The sequence below is a fragment of the Melozone crissalis genome, unplaced genomic scaffold (assembly GCF_028551555.1).
Source record: "Melozone crissalis strain CALT ecotype California unplaced genomic scaffold, PUWL_Pcris_2 ptg000016l_1, whole genome shotgun sequence".
Taxonomy (NCBI): domain Eukaryota; kingdom Metazoa; phylum Chordata; class Aves; order Passeriformes; family Passerellidae; genus Melozone; species Melozone crissalis.
The window spans coordinates 18,015,229-18,038,565 of record NW_026535794.1 but is presented as its reverse complement, the minus strand read 5'-3'; the positions used below and the strand labels follow the sequence as shown (position 1 = coordinate 18,038,565).

At 41.5% G+C, this 23,337-nt stretch overlaps 1 protein-coding gene across 3 annotated transcripts in view; it reads right to left on the bottom strand.

Moving 5' to 3' along the window:
- Positions 1-20,657, bottom strand: part of ARHGAP21 (Rho GTPase activating protein 21) — a 110,078-nt gene extending 89,421 nt beyond the window's left edge. For 2 of the 3 annotated variants that reach the window (XM_054273261.1, XM_054273264.1), the window contains exon 1: positions 19,958-20,657. In XM_054273261.1, coding sequence (XP_054129236.1) covers positions 19,958-20,044 — 87 coding nt within the window. In that variant the 5' untranslated portion in view covers positions 20,045-20,657. The remainder of the gene's footprint in view (positions 1-19,957) is intronic. The other variant, XM_054273262.1, reaches the window with a different exon arrangement.
- Positions 20,658-23,337: the final 2,680 nt, after the last annotated feature.

Genomic DNA, 23,337 nt, shown 5'->3' with positions numbered 1-23,337 from the left:
CACTTTGTTCTGACACTATCTTTTGCCTGAAGAAAACAAGCCTTACATTTGCACCTGTAGTGCCTTCTGCTACTTCAAAATGCAATTATCCTACAGAAATGCAGATATTGTGATCTTTTCATCAAAAGTAAAAGAAGAAACTTGCAGGATCCTAAGCTAGCACTTTTAATACATTTGGATCTTATAATGCTTATATACATTATTTAGGAAAAATATAACTGAAAATTAAGGAATCAGAAATATTCTTTGCGAAAATTCATGAGTACAGGTGGAACAATGAACTTCTTTTTTCTGATCAACATACATTTTCCAATAGATTAAATTGTACTTTCCTAATTTTTTGTATGTAAAGATAATTATTTCTAGGGAGCAAGAATTCAAATTCAGAAAACACAGGCAGAGCAAAGGTAGTGCTGCACTTCTCTTAACACGGTATAGCTCCAGGTCTAAGCATCTAGCTAGGAAATTCAAAACAGTGAAGTACAGACCAGGCAGATGCTAATAGCAGCATTATGTGGAAGAAAGGAGTACATCTGAAATCCCAAGGTTTTTTACAGTTCAGACAACATAATGTATTTTCAGATGCAATGTGAAAAATTACTATGTAAAATTACTGCAATGTACTGTAAATGATACAATGTGCAGAGATGCCATGTGTCTGAATTCTTCTGTATGTAACAGGCAAATTAGCTGTGGCACAAAAGAGACTTGACACAATACTTAATAATTCTTTCATACAATGGAATTTAAAACCTTTTTATTTCTTAACCATGGGATAAAAGGAACTTTCATGACAAAAACACACGGTATGCAAAGCACTATTGTAGCACTGGCAAAGACCTGCTTTTCTTCAACTAGAAGCACTGCCCCATTACATTTACAGAGGAAGTCAATAGCTTCACCCTCTGGCCTCAACATTTCAATTACACTGTGAACCCAGGGTAATTTTTACTGCTTACCACTAAAGGGAAATACACTGATTGCAAAAAACCACAGAACTCAACACATGTAGCTCTGTGGGGATGGTATCTAAGTAGATCTTAGTAATGATGTGTCGCTTAGAATTACGGTCTTAAACCTCACTATGCTGGTGGCACAATTCATCATTCCAAAACTCTCAGAAAAGTCACATATCCTCTGAAAGGTTAAGACAAGGAGAATGTTTGCTTCCCTAAATGCAGGAAGCATCTTAAAAAACAGAAGTTTGTTCATATTGGCACATTATCATTCATCAGCACAAAAAGTCCAATACTAAGTTCCACTTTCCAAATGACCTCTCAAGCATACATGACATTTCTAGAAGTGATGGGCTTGGCCAGCCTAACAGTGTACTGCTTTTGTCCCTTCAGTGAACCACTTCAGCCAGAGACTACTAAGAATGCCCCAGAAGTGCAGCCTGGCCTCAGAGGGGATTGGAGAAAAACTGCCTACCTATGAACGAGAAGGAACTGGTTTCTGAGAAATACCATCTTTACTCAATTCACAACAGAAAACCAATAAATAAAAACCCTCACCTGGAGCTAATTCTAGAAGGAAGGACTTATTCTGATTTAGTCAGTAGGGGGTGGAGATGCATTCCCCTAATTTCTAAACCAATAAAATAACTTTGTTTTCCTTTCAGCTTTCTATAGAGGAGAAAGCTGTGCAAAAACTTTTTTTTTTTTTTGAAGCTTGAAAATATTTTGGGGTGTTTGCTGTTAATGAAAGGGTATAAGCAGAGCCACATCAAAACTCTGGCCAATAGAGTTCCGTCCCACCAAGTCGAGAGCTACTCCCAAGCCTAACTCCAACCCTGCACATAACAAATAGTCACATAACTAATGTCATTTAGAGATCAGTAATAACATCCATTGATCTCACTAATAAATAAAGGTTAAGCGAGGTGGCTGTGGTATGATGGTCTAAATCCTAAATCCACCATTTCCTTCAGATTTATCACTCATAGAGATCCATCTTTTCTACTCCTTATTCCCAAGATCTTGACAGACAGAATTAATTACACTGAGAAGTTAAAGCACAATGAAAGAGTTTCCAAGAACCGAGTTTAAAACACAATCTCTGGAATTCCCCAACGTAAGGATAATGAAAGAAAGAAAACTCTAGAAAACAAATTCATATCTTCATTTTTCCTGAGCGCTGAACCCAAAAAAGTTGCTAATACAGGAAACACATAGAGAAAACAGTCCTAAGAAAGTCAACCTGATTCCCATTTTCTTCACTGAAATTTCATCCTGCAAAGTTGGACAATTAAGAGGAACTGTAAATTTGACCTAATCATCACCCTAGTAAAAAGTCATGCTGGATGATGAAAAACCACATCCTCTGCAGTCATTCCACTGAAGTTCTTGAGACAGGCTTAAAACCAAGATCTATCATTTATTTGGTTTTTTCTTATGCCTAAAACACCTTTATCTCTAAAACAGACTAGTCCAAAATAACAAAATTTCACTGAGCTTTATTTTATACTGAAAATATAACCTTCATGAGGCATTTTACAGGTGATACTTGGAAGGAAAAAAAGCCCCACAGCAGTATTCTGTATTGAATCAAATTCCGATTTTTTTAAGACTTCTACAGGTATGGACAGGTGTTCTTTTCATCACATAACTACATTAAGAAACATCTCATTTTTATTAGAAAGGACATGCCAGTAGAACTTTTTACCATGTAGCAATGTTTTTCTTCTAAGAAAAAGTGACAAACACATAGCCCTAATTGTGGACACTGGACACTATTGATTAAAAGGCTGCTGTGGTCTTCACACAGTGAGGTCCCAGAAGTCTCCAAAAAGGAAGGTTCCAGGACCTCTCACAAGCTGTTCCAATGTTTAACCACCCTAAACAGTAATTTTTTTCTCCTTGTGTTCACCTGGAGCTTCCCTTACTATATCCATTTTCTCATCCCTTCCCTGTCAAGAGGCTGAAGGCCCCATCCACCACCCCCCTCAGCCTTCCCTGCTTCAGGCTGGGCAAAGCTGGGCTCAGTGGCCTCCTGTCCAGGCAGGCACTCCAGGCCCTCTCTCCAGTTTGTCATGTCCCACAGAGAGGGCCAAACACTGGGCATGGTCTTCTGGGAGGAACACAACAGCAAACAGATTGGGAATGACACCAACACAATGTCCAGAGATTACAGAGTACAAATGCTTAAAACGTTGTGAACAGCATGGCCAAACAGATATGCTACACAAGCACAGCAATAACAATTACACCAGCAGCATTACTTATACTGATATTCATTTTTTATCCCCTCATTGAAATGTTGGATCAATGACCTCCCGAGCTGCAAAATCAGCATGTAATTCCCTGGCCTTTTTTAAGTCTTCTACTCATTAAAGTCTTGCCACACACTAAATGGAAAGAAACCCCAGCAACGGAGGAAGAAACAGTTCAGTAGGAAAAGGAGAGGATGAGAGAGGGCACAAAGTGGTCCTTATTTTTAAGATGCATGGCAGGTGTGATTGACAACATACAAAGGCACACAAAGACTTAACTGAACATGAATAATCTGTCACACATTAAAAACTTACCTCTGTACTGAATACTAAGCACAAAGTACATCAATGAGCAACAGATTCCCTGTCTAAAAAAGCTGGATAGAATAAAGGGTCAAGGACTTTTTTTTATTACTTTTTTAACCGAAAAGTTCAGCACTACAGGGCAGAAGTAATTAAAAAGGCAAAAAATTCCCACTTTAAGGACTCCCAGTACATCTGGAATAAATGTACTAGCACTTAAAGAAACTTTTAACAACTAAAGACTGATACAAGCAACCTGAGACAGAAATTCAGGTGCACAAAATCAGGATACAGTACATAAACCCACCCAAGCCAGTGTACTCCAACAGACTGAAAAACTGTTCAGCCACCAACACATTTTCTGTATGAAAAAGAACACACCACACAAAATGTCATCAACAAGTTTGAGACAGTCTGTGAGAGCTACATTCAAAGTCTGAAATTATTGTGCCAATGAAACTTAATGAAATTACCATTTCAAGAAAAACATACCTTTTCAACAAGCAAGTCCTAAATCAATCATATCATATCAGGTATCAAACTTCTGTCAGTACTCAGGGGAGTACTAATATTACAGCCAAAAAAATCCTAGGAAACAAGTCATAGAAAGCTACAACAGTCAAAAAGAAATTTAAGCAAAAACAACACAGTTGAATGTGTGGAATAGAGGGGAAAAGCAACATACTAGTAGAAACCAAGAAACAAGCAGGAGGTTTATCAGTGGAAAACTACAGGTTGACTATTTATTATATAACAAACAAAGTCACATGAATTAAATTCAGAGTTGCTTGTATTTCTGCAGAAAGTCTGCCTTGTGTCACCACAACCTTCTTTCAGCCAGCTGCACGTCTTGACCCTTAACAAAAATTTCACTTAACATCATATTAAGCTCACAGTATATCTTAGGAATGTATTTTACCAGTCTTGTCCCAAGAGTGAGTACACACACAGTGACCCATCAATCATGAACTACTACACATGTGCCAAGCTCCTCATTACATAAGTGACAGTAATCAGCCTGTGCAAAAATATTTTACTCTCTTCTGGAGGCTTCTGCTTTCATTTTTTACTATGTCTGTAGAAAGACAATATATTTCCTAACCTTGTCTTTCAAGTGAGAAATTATTTTTTAAAAAAATCACCATTCAGCAACTTCAGGCCAAATGGCAGAAGTCCCATGACCTGGGTGTGTTTGCACAAAATATCATGTGTCAAACAACAACAGGACACCTGCACCCCACTAAGATGCAGGAAGACAAAGACACCACAACTTACCAAAATACTTTCAACCAGATTTCAAAAATGACATCAATAATACTAAACTGACATCAACAATAACTAAAAATTACTTAACTGCAGGAATTCAAGCTCTTGTTTCAGTTTTATTTAACAGTCCCTTTTCCAGACGTCTTCACTGCTTTTCTTATCAAATTTATATCCTGGCTTTCAAATTATATCATATGATGAAATAGATTAATCATTTAATGAACTTCCTCTTCTCTGCATTTAAATTCCCTGTACAAGTTCCTGGCCAGCAGCCAGTAAAGGTTTTACCTTGTACAAGACCAAGTCAGAAGAATTATGTTATTCACAAAAACATATGCAATAAAATACATATTATTTTTAATAATTTTATTAACATCAGAGCAGAACACAAGCAATCCAGCAGGTTTCCAGAATGTGCTAATAGTTCCTTTCTGACACCAGTGACTGTTACTCCAAAAAGGAACAGGCAATCTACTAAACCTCGTATTTACAGAAAAGGAAGAATTCTTGGGAGCGTGAAGTGCAGGGGCCACCTCAGCTACAGTGACTGAACAACGAGGCTCAGGATCCTGGGAGCAGAGAGCAAAGCCACTTTACAGAACAGAACTGCTCACTGATCAGCCTGGAAGAATTTCAAAGGAGGCTGTCCTGGAGAAGAGTCTGGGAGAGCTGGTTCATTTTCATGGATCTCCTCCTACAAGCTCAAGAATGGTCCTTAGCAGCATGCAAAGAATCAAGCAAAGGTGGCAGGAGGCCTGCATGGACAAGCAAGAAGATTCTGGCTGAGCTCAGATGAAAAAGGGAGTGTACAAGGATCACAAGCATAATCCAGGGGATCCAGAAGAAATAAAGACACTGTCTGAGCATGCAGTGATAGGTGTTAGGAAAGCCAAAGCCCCCGGGAAAGCCAAAACCCACTTGGATTTTCATCTGGTACGGGACATGAAAGGCAACAAGAAAAGCTTCCAAACATACAAAGGACAAGAAGGTAGATTTATCAAGAATAAAACATGCTTAATCAGACTGATGGCCATTTTTAAAGAGTTGGCTGGCTGGTAGATGAGAGTAGCAGGTATTTTTTTACCTTGACATTAGGAGAGTTTTTGACACTGTCTCTTATGGACAAACTTATGAAGTATGGGCCAGATAAAAAAGAACAGTGAACTGAACTGGAAATTGAAGGGGTTATGAACAAAAGGAAGAGGTCCAGAGGGAGGCCAAGTATGAAATTAGAAAATGTACAGAAACAAACTGAAATAGAGGAAAATCCATAAAAATATCACTACCACCACCCTAAATTTTACTATAAGCACGATCCAACACTAAAACATGTTGCCATAAAACCTGCTGAGTCTCCATACTTGTGGTCAAAGCCAGCCTAGACACCATCCCGGACAGCCTGCTCCAGTTCACTGAACTCAGTGATCCTCAGAAGAGCCTTCCAACCTCAATGATTCATTGATACTGGTTTTAAATCTGTGCTGTATCTTCAGTAGTGAGAAAGCATTTTACAGCAGCTACACAAATCAGAGCTGCAGCCAAATCAGGTTCAGACTGTTTTTGGTGAAGTGCTGCATTCTAGCTCAAATCCCTAACATCCCCTACCTGTTCATGTCCAATAGAGTCTGCAATACCCCCTGCTAACATGCACATAGGACTTTCAACAGAAGTACAAAAGTGTATCCACTGCTCCTCTGGCTTCAGCAACCACTTTCACAATTATAACATAAAATCACAGGTGTATCTGGAAGGAAGGAGGAAACAGAAGAACAAATTCACCTCAATATTGCTCTCAGAGGGCCAGAAACTCTCAAGTCATAGATCTAACACTGAAGAGAGAATGCTGCAGGTATAGAAGTGGTTTCCAGGCTCCAGGCAAAATCCTGTGGTAGCTACAGAAAAGAAAATCACACCAGGAAGACAAAATTCTCTTAAAACAGGCAAAGTCTGTTAATGCTGAAAGGAGACACTAGTATAATTATACTTAAGTCCATGACTTGCTACAGAAAGATGCTCATGAATTTCTTTTGGTTTTGCTTTTGAGGTTTTTTTTTTTAGATTAAATTTACATTTTTTAAATTCACAACTTGTACTACTTTTACAACAAAGAGTCTTATCTGCCTGGTTTTGGAGACATACCTACAACACTTTCAAGTGGCCCACATTTAAAAACGCAGGCTTCATTCTTCACAGATTTCCTTTAAACAGACAAGCTTTCTCACCCTCTAAATTTGAGCAAGAATAAAGGAGTTGTATAAAAAGACAAACATTTTGTTCCTGAAACAAATGTATCTACTTCCACTGAGTTTAGCTTCAATATACAGTTATTTTACTTTCTTCAAATTTTCACATTGTGACTTCATATATAACAGCATGTCAGGTTTTCTATAGCATGTATGGTCTTGCATTATCCAAAGACCTGGTATTTGTAGGCTTTTTACTCTAACAAGTGAAGAAATGTTAGTTGCTTGGGATATTTTTACTTAGACCTGACACTGATCTCTCCAAAAGAAGGTTTGAAGAAAGTATACAATTCATTTATTTATATTCTAGGACATAATACAAAAGGCAGTCAGCATTAAAGAACAGTTATAGGCACAAGTGATTTTGAAAAGAATTAAAAGTTTTTTTTCCAAAGGCTTGTTTATCAGAACCACTGATCCAAAGCCTGCTGAAATCCAGAACCATCTCCAGCTGAAAAGACTTATAGAGGCTATTTATGAAGTATGAATAAATGTAATTTTCCCCCTTTTTTATATTTTAAATTAGACCAAATACCTTTTTTCACCAATTATTAAAAAAACTTTTATTAACATAAACAACACAAGATGTCTTCTGACATTTTTTTTTGTCATTTCTGAAATCATCTAACCTAAATCTGCACTTGAGAATAAAAAATAGTCTGGACTTCAACCATTTAAAACAATAAATACAATGGAACTTCTCAGAACTCATTGCAACACAAAGTACAAAGCAGTATAATGGAAATGTAAAGCCTCTACTGCCACTTTGTAACAGCCATTTGTAAATAAGGTAACAGAGAAAAATAGGCTTGTGAAATAACATGCACAGAGGCCAGAACACTCTTATTAAGCAGTAAGAATAAATTGGAAGATCCTTCTCTAGTGAGTCATTCCAAGATACAACTAGTTGTATTTCTTTCCCAAATGAGAAGTGTCTTTGCAATAAAGAAATCAAGTTCCACAAGAAACAGCTTCACTATGGGACAAAGAATACAAAGAAGGACAATCACTGTTCCTCATGCCTTGAAAAGGTTAGCAACATTCAGGTCAGGACATATTCTTGTAACCCAGCTTTTCCACTTAGAAAAGTAGGGAAGACTAGAGGCACTTTCCAAGGAATGAAAGCTCACGGTATCTTGGGTCCTAAGCAGGAAAGAGAAATTTGCCAGACCAGATTATCCAAGTGGGAGAAGTCACCACAGTATTAACTGAATTTAAGGTCAAGTCAGTCCTACAAATCCTGGTTTTAATCTCACACAATGCCTTCCCCTTAACTCATTTGGTATAATTAATAGTTTGAATTTTTAAAAAATCCAATAATTAAAAAAAAAGAAAAAACCCAAACAAACCACCACCCACACAGCAACACACCACCAAAAACATACCAAATACCTACAAACAAAAAAAAAAAAACCCCACACTCAAACATCATCATTCACTTTTTTTGCACTATCCAAAATAAGATGATTGTGGTGTTTGTGCTTCACCTCCCTTACAGAAGACACAGAACCTAACACAAAAGAAATCTGGTTTCCAAACTTCAGATTCCCATTGTGAACTGCAAAGCAGCTTACAGACAACCATTACATCACTTACTCACATTGTATCATCCAAACTTTAAGCCATTGAATGACAGCCATGACATGTATAAAGGTTAACATGCTGAGGGAGTTGCAAGGGGAGAATCTTTTTCCCAAATAAACTCACACTGGGATAGTGTGAGAAACAGGCATCACTGAATTCTTAACTGAATACAAGATTTTTTCCTAAGTTTATCCAAGTCTAGGATTTAAATGAAACAAGGAAAAAATGATTCTCCACAGACAAACTTACCAGTGAGGACTGTTTACCCTGAACACGCCTTGCTGAGTAACTGTCTAATATTACCACTGTCGCTACTCACTTGCATTAAAGAATTTAGTTTCTCAGTCATGAATCACTGATTACAAGACCAGAAACCATCTTAGCCACAGATGCCTTTTAACACTTTAGATCTAGCTTTAAAAATAGTTTTTGGGGGTGGAGGTTATTTGTCTACTTACCCACAAAAGACAAAAACCCCAACTCAACAAAACTATTTTTGTGGCCATCTCATTTCCCAGTTGTTTAGGTAGAAGTTTACCTTTTTTTATCTTGCCTTCTGGATAACTGGCTTTCAGGACTCGTGAAGGGGAGAAGTTTCATTTTGCCAGAGGGAGCTGCTCCCTCCAGTCCTTTCCCTATCCCTACATCACCCAGTCCCATTCCTTTGGAGCTGTGCAGCTTGCTGTGTAGCCTCTGAAAGTGCTATTTCCTTCCCTTAAGCTGTAGAAATAGAGTGAAAGAGAAGTAACTATTCCAGAACAAGCAGAAGTCCCAGCAGCATCATTCACCACAAAAGGAGAAAGAAGTTTTCCACAGGATCTAAGTGGTTTACTGAGTTTGCTGCTGCAAATAAGACTTGTAATCAAAAATTAAGTCCTGCAATGTAATGCAGTCCACTAAAAAGGTGGCACAGAAAACTATTCCACAGGCAAAAAAAGCACTTGTTTGACTGCAAACAAGTAGAAAAGAAATAGAAGTATGACAGCATATGTAACTTTTGTGTACAATCCTCAATCACCTTGAGCTCTCCTTCATCTGGTAGGGGGGATGGAGAAGAGATGGACTGAACACAAAAGAAGGCAATGGTGCATTTCACTTAGCTTATTAAAAATGGAGAACATTAGACCCATATGATGCAACAACTTTAACAAAACCAAGTAAAACCAAAGACATAAGTTTGGTATCTTCAAGAAGCAAAAATAGGCTCAGTTCTGAATATCTGAAAAACTCCATTTCCTGTTGCTGATCACCAACAGCTGCCTTGTTTCATCAGGCTTGGTACAGAACCTCCTGAAAGCAGAAGGAACCCTGATGAGCTATTATGGAATCAGCACTGTAACATGTAAGAACACCTGTAGATCAGATCGAAAACTCAACTAGCCCAGCTCTAACACTGACCAAATGGTGATAGCTGTGAATAATTAGGAAAGAACACAAAAACAAGCATCACTAGACTATCCTCCCAGCTCTAATTATTCACAAATCCATAATTCATTCCACTACAAGGGTACTGAGTAACTCTAAAAGCATTGCTCTTTCAAAAATATATCCAGACTACAAAGGTGCTTTTAGCTTTCATAGTATTAAGGAGCAGAGTAACAATTTTAATTAACTTTTATGCAAAGACCATCTCCTTTTGCTTGATCTCACCCCCCTCTGCTCATCTGACACTGCCAACTTCTTGGTGCAGATAGGAAAGAGCTGATCCACAGAAATTCAAGATGAAAACAGAGAAAGCTGCAACATATCAGCATCACCTGTCCCTAGTGTCCTCTTTCTCAAACTGCCAAGTCCTAGCTTCTGGTTTTGGTTTTGATACAGAAATAACTCCATATATTCAATTATCATAGATAGCCTTTCTCCACAACTTTTCTAGCTCTACTATAGTTTCTGAGATGGGGAAAAATGGAGAGAGATGGGACCCAGACACATCAGCTCCAAGTGTATTATGGATTTACATACTGAGGCATAACAGAGAACACGTCCAGAATTATTAGAAAATGGATGACAATTCACTCTTTTGAACAACACCAAGCATTAAGGTGCTGTCTAATCCTTGGAGTTACCTACCAGAACTTTTAAGATTTCACCCATGAGCTCCTGGTTAATCATTACTTCTCAGTATTTTATATGTGACATAATACTTTGGCACTTAACGCACATTTTATACCAACTAGTGCTGAAGAAAGTCCTTGAGCATTTCTGCACAGACAATTCATCTTCAATAATCTGAATAACAATCAGCAGGCAAAAGTGCTCTACAAAGAAAGATAACAAAAGAAGCACTTTTACCTCTCCATTGCCATTAAATTCATGAAAACAGCAGACAGTTACCAGACCTGTTTAGATACACAGCTGAATCATAGCCTCAGTCACAGTGCAAATGGAGAGAAAATTACTCAAAATCATCTACAGTTTTGAACTCGCAAAAAAAACACCTAAAGGGCATAGGCTACAAAATGCCACTTGTATTGGCCAGCTTTCATTATACAACATGACATTTCATAACACCTTCATACAGAAAAAGCCCTTTGTTGCACAGACTCAGCTACAAGGGCCATTTTGGTTCTGTATGCAGTATTTATAAAAAGTGAGTGCTACTTCTCATGTTTTAAAAAAATGAAAATGCCATCAAAAGAGATGCAAGAAATGAAGTTGTAAAATCACCTCCATGACGTCAGGATCAGAATACCAGCTTGCCAGACTATTTACTGATACTGAATTACTCAGCATCTGATTCAGATACACAGATTGCAATGCATACTCAAGGTCATTCATGTTCACTTGTTTCACTCTTCCAAATTCCATATTATTGGTAATTTGGCAAGATGGGAAACTTTAATACCCTCAGAGCAGCACACAAGCCATTCTTTTTTTTTCCTTAAGAAAAGAAAGATAATATTCAAATCCCACCTCACAAGCAGCTCCAAAGCAACTTCTCCAACACATTTTAAAATATAACTAAAGCATACAGAAAATGTGAGACTGTATGTAGACAGATCCATACCAAAACAGTGTAAGAACAGAGAATGGAGCAGAAGGCCTGAAAAATTGCCATGAAAATTGATTACTTCAGGCAAAGTTTACTTACTCACCTTTTACCATGATGACTGAGGATAATAAAATTTTAAAATGCATGCAAGAAGGAACAAGTCAGATTTTACAGCCATTGATGAGTAAGAAATGTTTGCAGCTCTACACGGGAATGCTTTTCACTGGAGTCACAGGCTCCCTATTAAAGTTGCATCAAAATTAGAAGAAAAACACAACAACAAAGCATGAAATGCAATGGGGCAGCTTGTTCCAAGAAAACTGCAGCATTTCTTTTGGAGATAACTCTAAACAGATTTTTATCTTACAAAAAACAAGTCAGAACCCACAGGTAAGAAGAGTCACCTGCAGCACATACTAGAACTGCTGCTTCTTTTGCTGAGCAAAAAAAGACAACAGCTAAATGTTTCAGTTCTCAATTCTTGCATCAAAAGGAAATTTTGATGGCTTTGTATACTCCTAAAAATGCTGACTGACTTCTAGCTCTGTTAAACATTATGGAACTGAGGACATATCCATTTAGGCATGTCTAAACCACCATAGACTTTAATGAGAGATTTGTATTTAAGTATCTGTCAAGCTGCTTAGGAAAGCAACCCCTTCCACATTCTATTACATCTGGACAGACCTGAACAGGTTATAATGTTGTATTTTTCTCAAAAGTAACTGGAGCTGTGTTATGGTTTTGAAATCCATATGACTTTAGCTCCATAAACTAGTTTTTGAACACCACCTCTCCCGGTGCAGTTTCCCAATATAAAACTGCAACTTAAGGTGTAGATTGAGCTCTGTTTCAGTTTCCAAAATTGAGTAGTTCACCTGATGCTGTGAACGTATCACTGAGCAGACTGTATCTATCCACCACAAGCCAAGCAATCTGTAAGGGATTCTTGAGAGTTCAAAGATTCTCTTTTAGCTCACCCCATGGACAGAACAAGTTGTATCCAAGACCCTATTCACCTCAAAGTTTTAAACCACATCAGCATTTGAATCTTAGTCTTTTCTGCCCTTGTACTTAGGCTAAGAGAATTTCACAGATATATTCAACACTAACATTTCAGGAAAGTTAAGATTTGATTTTTTAAACCTTTTTTATTACAGGATTGTTCACTCTCTTATGCCTTGAACTTCGCAACACAAAAAGCCCCAAATATTAAGATGAAGAACTTAACTAGAAGAGAACAAAACACAGTCCTTTAAAGGGTGAGTGGTTTGCACTGAATTTTAATGAGAAATAGTATTTCATCAAAGTGTAAAGAGATATGCATACATACGTACAAGTAGGAGGGCACACTGCCATTTACATTAAGTAAAATGAAATAAAAAAAACCCTCCCAAAAATAACCACAAACCCCACAAAGCAGCCAGCTAAAAAAACCAAAAACCCACAGCAAACAAACAAAAGCCCAAATCTCCACACAACTTCAGGTTTCTCTTTTCAACCTATTCATACCAACTGCAACTGTTGCTCAGAAGCATTTAAAATTTCTCTCCTCATTACAGTTTATATGGTTTTCTATTGATTTCTTGTCCCTGGCCCTTCAAATAGACAAATACAAACCTCAACATTTAAAATATGAAGATTATGTTATCTAGACAACTTTGTGATGCCAGCGCAGGATTATTCCCTGCAGCATATTTGCTAGTGCTTAATGCAGTCCATACTGTGTGTCCTAACACATTATGCAAATGAGAGACACATGAAAGAAAATGTCTATCTCAGAGTGCCCCCCTGCACCAGCAGACAATCTGTAATTAGCCATGTCCTCTAAGGAGGCACCTCATTCACTCTCACCAAAGCAGCAGCTGCTGGCAAATGGAAATTAAGAATTTTAGAACAAAAATAAGCCCACTACCTACACTCCCAAAGGTGTATACTCAGAGTTGCAAGCTAGAGCCAAAATCCAAACAGCTGTTTGTGTTTTTCCAGAATGCCCACACAGAACCTCTCAGGCCCAGCATCAAATATTTACTGAAGTGATTTGTATCAGGCCCTCTCAAATAGGCTGGAGAGAGCTGCAACAGATCCCAAGGCCTCATTAAAACACTTATCTACAAGTTCTCAGTGCAAAAATCTAGAACAGAAACTATAAAGCAGCAACACTTTTTGCTGAACACAATTCCCTGGCACACAGAACAACAGGGTACACCAATCCAGAAAAATGCAGTAGTTCCAGCCCCCCAGCACAGAAATGCAGAGAACAAAGCATACAGTTGTGCCTAATCTTTGCCATCCTGTTCCCAAACACTAAACTCTAGTATCACCTCCCCAGAAGAGTTCTCTTCAAATCCAACAGCAGTCATCAAACAATAAATTCAGAAGATTGTTTCCCTGTTACCAAAGTAAACAATAAAACAGGGAGAAGCCAGAGTTCCCATCTAACTAATGTAAATGAAAAATGCATTTCACCATGGTTAAAGAAAAAAAACAGAATCCATACCAAAGAAAAACAAACATTCAACAAAAAGAAAAAACACACCACAGACGAAGCCTTCCCATTAAATAACCTTTATGTACCCAGGAACTGTACACATAAAACAGTTTAATCCCACCTTGCAGCTCCAAGATTATGCACTTCCAGGTTTGCAAGATGCGTCAGGCCTCTGATATGAACACAATCAAAGCCTGTTTGATGTCACTGCTCCTACCCATTATACTTCTACTGTGTGTGCCTACTACTGGGTGATGGGCAAAAAACACCATGGAGTGTCTTTGCAAAAAAATAAAAATTACAAGAACATAAGAAGGATTTGACAGCAGAAATGCACAGCATTTACAATAATCTACATTTCATATTATAAACAAAGGCAAAGTGTTACAAGATTTCTGTAGAAAGAAATCAATCTGACCAGATAGCATAACTCACATCCACTGTCTGCATACTATGCTTAGCATAACATATTTTTAGTATATATGCATTATCTATTGTGGCAAGCAGGCAAACACTTCCTCTGTAGCAAGGCCCTAAGTAAGGTTTTGACGAGATCATAGGCTCTGACAGCTTCCACAATCATGGAATTGTATCTAACAGCCCACCAGACTGACTTCTGGAGTACTGTCAATCCAGATTGTTTCAATCTAGTTTAGAAGCCTCAACATTTACACCAGGGCTAACTCATGCTTTTTTAAAAACAATGATTCCTGTAAACCACAATCAATAAATCCTGTTGTCATTTAACACCACTGCATAATTTTTTATATCTGCTTCCTATTCTATGCAATTCAGGACAGAAACAACTGCAAGGAAGAATAGCATCCAACCTCTGAATGCTACAAAGCCTCAATTTTTTCTTCCATTTGTTATCAGAGATAAAAAACAAAACAGCAGCTACAAAGCACCAGCAGATATTCCTAACAGCTTAGCCTAACACTGTTGCTTGGACTTCCTTGGAAAGATAATTTTTTTCTCTTAGTAAGGCTAACAGGTTGTACATGTTTATATTATCATTATCATTTACACAGCCACATATGCATGTAGTCAGAGAATTAAAGAAAAATATAACAGCTTTTACTCTTTTTAGAGTCCATACTGTTCAGTTATGATTTGATTATCCACATCCAGTAAGATGTTTTCAAAGGTACAAGAGGGAAAAGATCACAAATGCATACAAGTGTGTGAGTACAAGTGTGTGAGATGAAATAGCTCCTCTTCCCCAGCTGTTCTGTCAACTGTTTTTGCATCTAAGTAAATACAAATTACATTAAATAATATCTCTGAAGTAGCAAGCATTATTTTTGCATCTTATTAAAAATCGTTACAAATAGCTTGTACAGATAAAGTCAACTTAGTGCTCTGATGTTTGTCCAACCTGTTAAAGAAAAAAGTTCAGTTGTATAATGCATATACTGCATGCAGTAAGAGCAGGTATTTCATGTGAACACAGTTCAAGATACTTTCAGTCCACTGCATTTCTCTTGCCAAAGTATTTTTTTTTCAGACAACTATACTAAAGTGGTACAACCAACAAAGTTGTGTAACTGGAAAGCAAGAAGTCACTTCAGAAAAACACATTAAACACAGCTACACTAGAAGGCAGATACCTTCATTTTCTTGAAGGAACTACTCCCTGCTCCATATTGTCACTTATCAAAGACCTCACATTTCTTCATGGAAGAGGTCCATGTTTTGTCAAATTATCCTAGGCTTATGATGACATAAATCAGAGCAGAAGTCAGCATTATGCTTGCACAATTAAACAGGATTTGACTCAAGCTTTTTGAACAGTTGCAACCAAAACTCCATGTAAGGTTACTATTTATAATTAATTTATTAATGGAAGCTTTGTGCAGAATTCTCTATCACCCTAAGTAATGTACAGTTTTAACAATCAGTATTGTGTACTATTAGACATATAAAATTTTATAAATGGATTTTTCTAATTCTGATCTTAAACACTGTGATTAAACTTTCCGGCCTCTGAGTATTAGGCATAGAAAAAGCATCAATACCCAACAACAGAGAGTTCCAGAACAGTTCACATGTTTACAGGCACAATTACAGAAAGACTGGCATTCTGCTCTGATAGTAGAGAGACGGAACACCTGGGAAATTTCACACATGAAATTCACCAAAGTCATCCCAACTGGGTTGTTAAAATAGTAAACGATCTATTCATTATTGTTAGCGAGAAGCCAAATGATTTTCTATTTTTAGTGCCATCATTGCCCTTCTCTGGTTCCTGACCCAGCACATGCTTGTCTTCAGTTTATGCAGTTGCACTCTCTCTGATAAGGTGTAGGAGTAAGAATATTGTGGGTTTTCTTCTTCTCTGAAATCGAACAGTTGTGATTACAAAGCAAGTACTGATCAGCTACTCTTTTTTTTTTACAGAAGTCTTTGGAAATATATTCCTAAATTTCAACAAATACAGAAGCTCTTAGGAATCACTAAAGACCATTCACTATTCCTAACATTTCATCTGCTAAGCGAAACAAAAACACGTAACCAAAATATCAGTCTTAATAAAATTATTTGATAAAGTATCTTTATAATTGATTTTATTATTCATAAACTGCGGACATAGTATTGTTAAGAATTAAAATTTGGCTTTTAAGGCCACACATTGTGCTTAATATTTTCTTAAATCTTCATTTAATATTCAGGATATATTTTTAATATAGATTAACAGTAAACTATACCACAAAGAGACACAGCACTTCTTTAAACACAAAACAGTAGGAACAGAAAAGCAAAAAAATTAAAAAAAAAAAAAACACTTTCTGCTTTGCCTTTCTAGGCAAAGGACGGGAAATTAAATTTACACTAATGAAGACACCACTTCCAGCCTCGAATCTGGACAGACCTGTACGTGGGATGTTGTGACGGAAGCAGTACTGCCTGTACCTCAGCAGGGCTGAAACTCTCCAGCAAAATACCGCTACAACCTGACAGAACAGAGATAGCCAACGCTTATTAATCTAAAAACCAAAAGAACACGCTCTCACTTATCTGCCCTTAGGAACATAAGCCCAGCAATTCCTCCATTTGTAAATGTGTGTCAGATTTCAAACAGAATGGCAAACAGCCCTGAGAGTCCCTGGCCCTCTCTGCCAGCTCCCCCAGGAGCCCAGAATACGTGACCTGTCCTTTGAACAGGCGCTCCGTGTTCAGACGGAGCCTGCAAGCCTCAATGTGCGATCTTTGTTGGCAACGATCCTTTCACTGAAGGGGCTCGGTACTGAAAGGCCACCAGGAACAGTGTCAAAGGGAAAACAAACGTAAAAAAAATTTAAGTGAAAATAAAAATAGAAAACATAGCAAGGTGTGACCAAACGGAACTTAATATCAGAGTAGGCAGGCATCCAAAACAAAACACAATTATCAACAAACATACGTGGTATCCAGAGGAGTCAAACTGCATGTCCTCTATTCTCCTACCTGTGTACACAGACCCACAGAAGCACCACTTCTCAAACATTCCCTTTCTTAGTATGAGCAATGATCCTGAAGATAGAGCACAAGTTTTTCAGTTCTTACTCAAACCTTGATGACTACAGTTGTGCATTTCCATAAACTTAAACTGATTTAAAGTCCTAATTTCTGTTGCAACTCCCTTGACTGTGATGAACAACAGCTATGCCTGGAGTCTTCTTCATGACAGCCTGCTGTGTGTATATCTGGACCTAAGCATTAAATGTAGATTACTTAATTACTGCATTATAATGCAAACACCATATGGGATCCATTGTCCCAAAACCATAAATCATTTCCCAAAATTGCTAATACCTTGCACATCAGTATTAGAGTACTAGAAATCCCTACAACTGCAGCATTTTTTTTGAAACCTGAAGTCCCTTTTTATAGTAAATGTTTTTCATGAAAGGTGTTTTCTGATCTTTTAAACAGAAAAGCCATTCTTACTGTTCAACACAAACATGACAGACTTCAATTGAAGGGATTTGTTCACATATACCACGTGAAGCACTGTACAGTAACTATTATATCAAACAAATAGAGCAGATGTCAAGCCACAAATTCTCACTCTGGGCATTTTACACAAATCTATGAAAGCAAAGTTGTAAGAAAATAAACTGAACTTTAAAACACGCAGTAATATTACACGAAGGCACTGCAGAACGCACTGCAACCTTGATCAGACATTCACCAGGGCTGTCTAAGTTCAAGCGAAGATTACATCAGGCCTGCTGTGATTAAGGCAATCACAGGTCCCAGCACATGTTTTCTACCAGTTACATTTTAACTCCAACATGTAAGTACCTGGCAAAACAACAGGCAGAGCAGTCCATTTTGCAATTCCACGCCTATTAGTAGTCCCCAATTAGACAGCTTTAACACGATGAGCTCCAATACTGCCACAGGCCTTGTTAAGGCTTACCGCCACAGGGAGAGGTACATTATGACAAGGGCCAGTGCCAAAGACCAGAAGTTTCAATGTCACAGAATTAAAAAGCAGATATTAATTTTTACCCTTAGACATGCAGTTTGCTCCTTCTTCCCACACCACCTGAACAGTACTGAAGAACAGGTTCTCCAAACATGACACTGGTTTTGAGCTGTATTTTATCACAAAGTCTTAACATCTTCTGTGCTCTTTCTTAAGATTGATTTTATCCTTACCTAACCCACCTGGCTTTAAGAGACTGTAGGAACCTCTTAATTGAGGTGATAGCAGAAAGGAAAATCCTACAATACCATATGTGACACTTCCAAACCACGGCAAAAGGGTGAATTCAAGATAGCAGTAAGCTAAAACTCAGTGTCCTAAGGAAAAAAAAATCACATAAAATAAAAAACCATAACCAAACCAGAAATCACCCACACTTTTAAAGTTCTGTATGCCTAAAAATCACTCAACTGTATTTCAACTTCAGCAAACAAAAGGGGGAATATCTACATAAAGGGCATATATTTCACAGCCCTCTGTGGATTTAAATCAGCACTTTCTTCAGCACAACATACATACTCCAATTTTGAGAGATACAAAATCGAGCTTGCCGTTGTAAGTGAAGTTTAAGGCAAATCCGAAAACAAATCTACTGAAGCTGTTATTTTGTTGAATCTAGAGTTAATAGTTGTTTCAGAGACATGACCATTAATAGGGAGCACAGAAGGATCAGACACGGTACTGTGTTAAAAACTTTGTCTTGCAAGTCAAAACACGCAATGGTGCCACCACAGGGCATGCTATTAAGTTTCTGAACTAAACACACAGAGGATCGTTCCAGCAACAAATGCTGCGGATAGAAATATCCTTAATATAAGCGGCTGCGGACAGACAGGAAAGTGGCAGGCACTGGCTACAAGCAGACAGAGGCCAGACCCTTATTTCTACTGAAAATCAGCACGATAGAAATGTGACAGGCACGAAGCCGTACTCCGGAGCGCCCAGCGTAGCGCTCCTCCAGGACGGGCAGGTTGGGCGCGGGAGCGACACGCCACGCTCTGCCCGCGGGGCCGGGGGGGCGAGAGGCCCAAGGGGCGGCCCCGGGGAAAGCTTCGTCCCGAGGGCGAGGGCGGCGGCGGCTCCGCCGGGCGCGAAGCGGAGCCGCCGCCCGGCCCGTGAGGCGGCGAAGGCGCCGCCGCCTCCTGGCCCGGGAGCGGTGCCCCGAGTACACGGCGAGCGCTCGGCCGGGCGGCTGCCTCCCCTCCGCTGCTGGGGAACCGCTCCACTCCCAGCGTCCAACTCCCAGCAACTCCGGGGCGGGCGGGCAGGAAGAGTGGGAGGGAGGGAGAGCGGGAGGGAGCGGCCATTAAGCCCGCTCCAGCCAAGCCGTTCCCCGCGGCGGGAGGCGGCCGTCCGGCCCGGCCCGCGCCCCGCCCGCCTCTGCCGTTCCTACCTGGCCGCCGGCACCGCCGCCGCCACCCGGGGGGGGCTCGTTGTCTCCATCTCCGTCGGGTGGCCCCGCTGCCCACCGGGTCGCCATTATTTCATTCCTGGTTACAAAGGAGGCGCAAATCCTCTGGAGCCCACATCGGGGAAGGGAAGGGACGGGAGGAGGGAATAAACGCCAGAGCCACTCGCGCACAGCAGGCGAGGCTCGGCCAGCCCAGCCCCGCCGCCGGGGGACGGGTCGGCCCCGTTCACGCGGTTGCCATAGGGAAGAGCACCGGAACGACCCTGGGCTTCAGCTACGCTCCCCGGCTGCTGCCTTCATGGCTGGAGGAGGAGAGAGAGCAGATGTGTCAGTCCTCGGCGCGGGGACGCCGCCGCCTCCGCCGCCCGTCCCTTGTTAGGCTAATTGCACCCACTCCGTCATCTTCCTCTTCCTCCGGCTCCTCCTATCCAGAGCCCCAGCCGCGGGGAGGAGAGGGCAAGCGGGGAGAGGCGGGAGGTGTCCGATCCTTCCTACTTCACTACACGCCGCCGGAGGGAGGGAGGACGGAGCTGCGCTGTCCGGCAGCCCCGGCCGGTGGGGGCGGTAGGGCCGCTCCCCGCCTCGGCCCAGCCGAACTTTGATCAACTGGTGGACAAGGAGGACGGGACCGGGGGCCGAGGAGCCGCTCGCTCTCCGGGCCAGGCGGAAGCCGCCGCCAGCTCACGATTCCCGCCCCGACTGTATCCAGCGGCGTGTTGGGGCGGGGGGCGGCAGCAGAAAGCGCACAAGCCCCGGTGAAGAAGTGGCAACAAAAGACCCCTCAGACAGCAGCGAGGCCGTGCCGAGCTTTTGTCTCTTACGCGGGTCTACCCCGCTCGCAGGCCGCTCCCTCCCCCCGTCTACGTAGCCGGAGCCGTTCGCGATCAGACCACCGCGCCCCACGCCCCGCCCGCGCCCCTCCCTCGGGCCTCCCCCCGCACAGACGTTGCTTCGCTTCGACAGCGGCAGCCGGCGGCCGCTGCGGCCCCGCCGGCGGCAATTAGGGTGTCTCGGCGCTGGGGCCATCGCGCCGCGCCAGCTGCGCCCCCCCGGGCTCCTCCCAGGGCTGCCCCCGCTACCTCGGCTACCTGGGCACTGGCCCGGGTTCGGCGCGGGGGAGCGGCGGGGCATTCCAGCTAGCGCCCTCCCGAAGGCACAGGGCTCTGCGCGGCTGTGCCGCCTCGCCTGTGCCGCTCACCGCGATCGCTTCCCCGGGCCCTCGCACGGCCCCCCGTCTGCCCCGACCCACTACAGCCCATCTGCGGGCGGGCCCCGGGGCAGTCCCAGTGCCGCAGGCGCCCCCTTCCTCACAGGAACAGGGGTGACCATCTCCCCCAGCCCGCCGGCCCGGCAGCGCGACCCCGCGAAGGGCGGTGGCGCCGCCTTCACGGCCCTGCAGCCGGCCCCTCTTCCTCGGCGGCCCGCGGGACTCCGGCCCCTGCCCCCGCCCCGCCGTTCCCGGCGCTGGCGGCTCCCGCTGCCTCTGCTGATGGGGGAGCATGTCCCCTTCCCCTGCCTCCCGACTGGCGGTTTCTCTTCCCTCCAAAAATCCACCCACCTTCTCAGACGGCACGGCGAGGGCAGGAACTGGCTCCCGGCTGCCGTCCAGGGCACCCGCCCTGCGGCTGGGGAGCGCAGAGCCCCGCCGGCCCCCGCCCGCCAGCGCGGCCTGGGGCGGCGGCGTCTGCTGCCGCTTCCCTGGGCGTTTTCGGGGGTTGATCACACGGCAACGATCTCAGGCTTTTCGCCCTAACGCAGTATTTGGTGCTTGTGCCGCCAGCTCCACCTGCACCTGGCTTCGGGAGGACCGAGACCGACACCGCCTCTCGGCTGGCTTTGGACGGTCTCGGCCGAAGCCGCCCCTGAGCCAGGGGCGGGGGGGGCGAGCTTGGTTTTGTTGTAGCCACGAAGGCGGTAAACGCAGACTTTTTCTGTACTTAATCGTCATCGGTGTATGAGATTTGAAGTTTCTTTTCGGTTTTTAGGATGGTGTTTTCCAGCCTGAATGTTGGACAAGTAAGGTCTCTGTGGCAGGAAACAAAGAGAAACAAAGCATTTGCAAGAATTGGTAAAGAATTGAGTGAAACGAAGGGTTGTGTCTAGTTTGTGTTCTGAAAACAATGGTAATATTTTGGGTTGTGGCTTTTTAACTCTGCTACCCTTGCCCATGAGATTACTATCTCTGAAAAGAGGTGTCTGTCCTGGTTATCCATCAGCAACTTGCATTGTCAGCAGGGATGAATACTGGTATCCAGAGAACTGAAGACAGGAAGCTTATTTCCAGTAGCTGGAGGAAAAGTCTCAAGGCCCATATGCTAATTATTGTCAACCAAGGTCACATCTGCTGAGTTTAAAAGGGTGTTACAACTCACAGCTTGTCGCACTGATTCAGGTGCTTGCCCACCACACTGCATGTTGCTGTGGATCTCATAAGGCATATATACATATATAGTTTAAAATGTGTGGTAGTTTCTGAATTTGGGTTGCTCTTAAATTTCTGATGTTAAAGACTACGTTGTGGCTGAACCTGACCTGGACCAGGGATTACATATGCATATTTTGAATAAGCATACTGCTCTGCATCTGGCAATCTACAGGAAGGTTCTCCCAGCTCACCGTCCTACAACCTTAAAAGATTTATTTGCTATCCAGACCCAGAGAAAACTGTTACAATATTGTTTGCACAATGGTTGTCAAGAAGTTGAAAAGACCAGAATTAAAGTCACTTGAGTTTTTTGAAGAGTGGAGAAGGGGAACAGTTGGGACACTTCTGTTGAGATTCTGTTATCAGAGCCAAGAAGTGTAGCTATATGCTTGGCTGTGTATTGTTCTTTGCACTGGAGTCATCATGACAATCTGCAAAACACTATCAAGAATCCATGATATATAGAAAATCAGTTCATGTACTCATAATGATTTTTTTAATAGGTGACATAGTACTGCCTCCAAATCTAAATTAGCATCATAACTAATACCCATACAGAATGTTGTCAGATTTACAAAATGTCTTGGAGAGGTTGAACTACAAGTGGACTGCGAGTATAGTGTCTAACAAGTCTCCAGATCAGCATAGCTGCATCAACACAGAGACAAAATTTCCAGTCTTATTTTTTTTACATTGCTAATCAATTTCTCTAGCTTTAGCTTTCAAACTTTAACAGGGAGATGAAAACATAACAGAGAAAAATTTGATCCTAGAATCACTTATTACTTCAGTGCTAGGTTGAGGGACTAGATCTCATTATTGGCTGAGGTGTTTATGTTTGTGTAATTATCAAAAGTTCAGGCTGCACAAACCTTTGTTAGAATATGCACCTAATTTTCTTCCTCTTATTACAGTGTTGTATGTTTTTTTAGCAGTA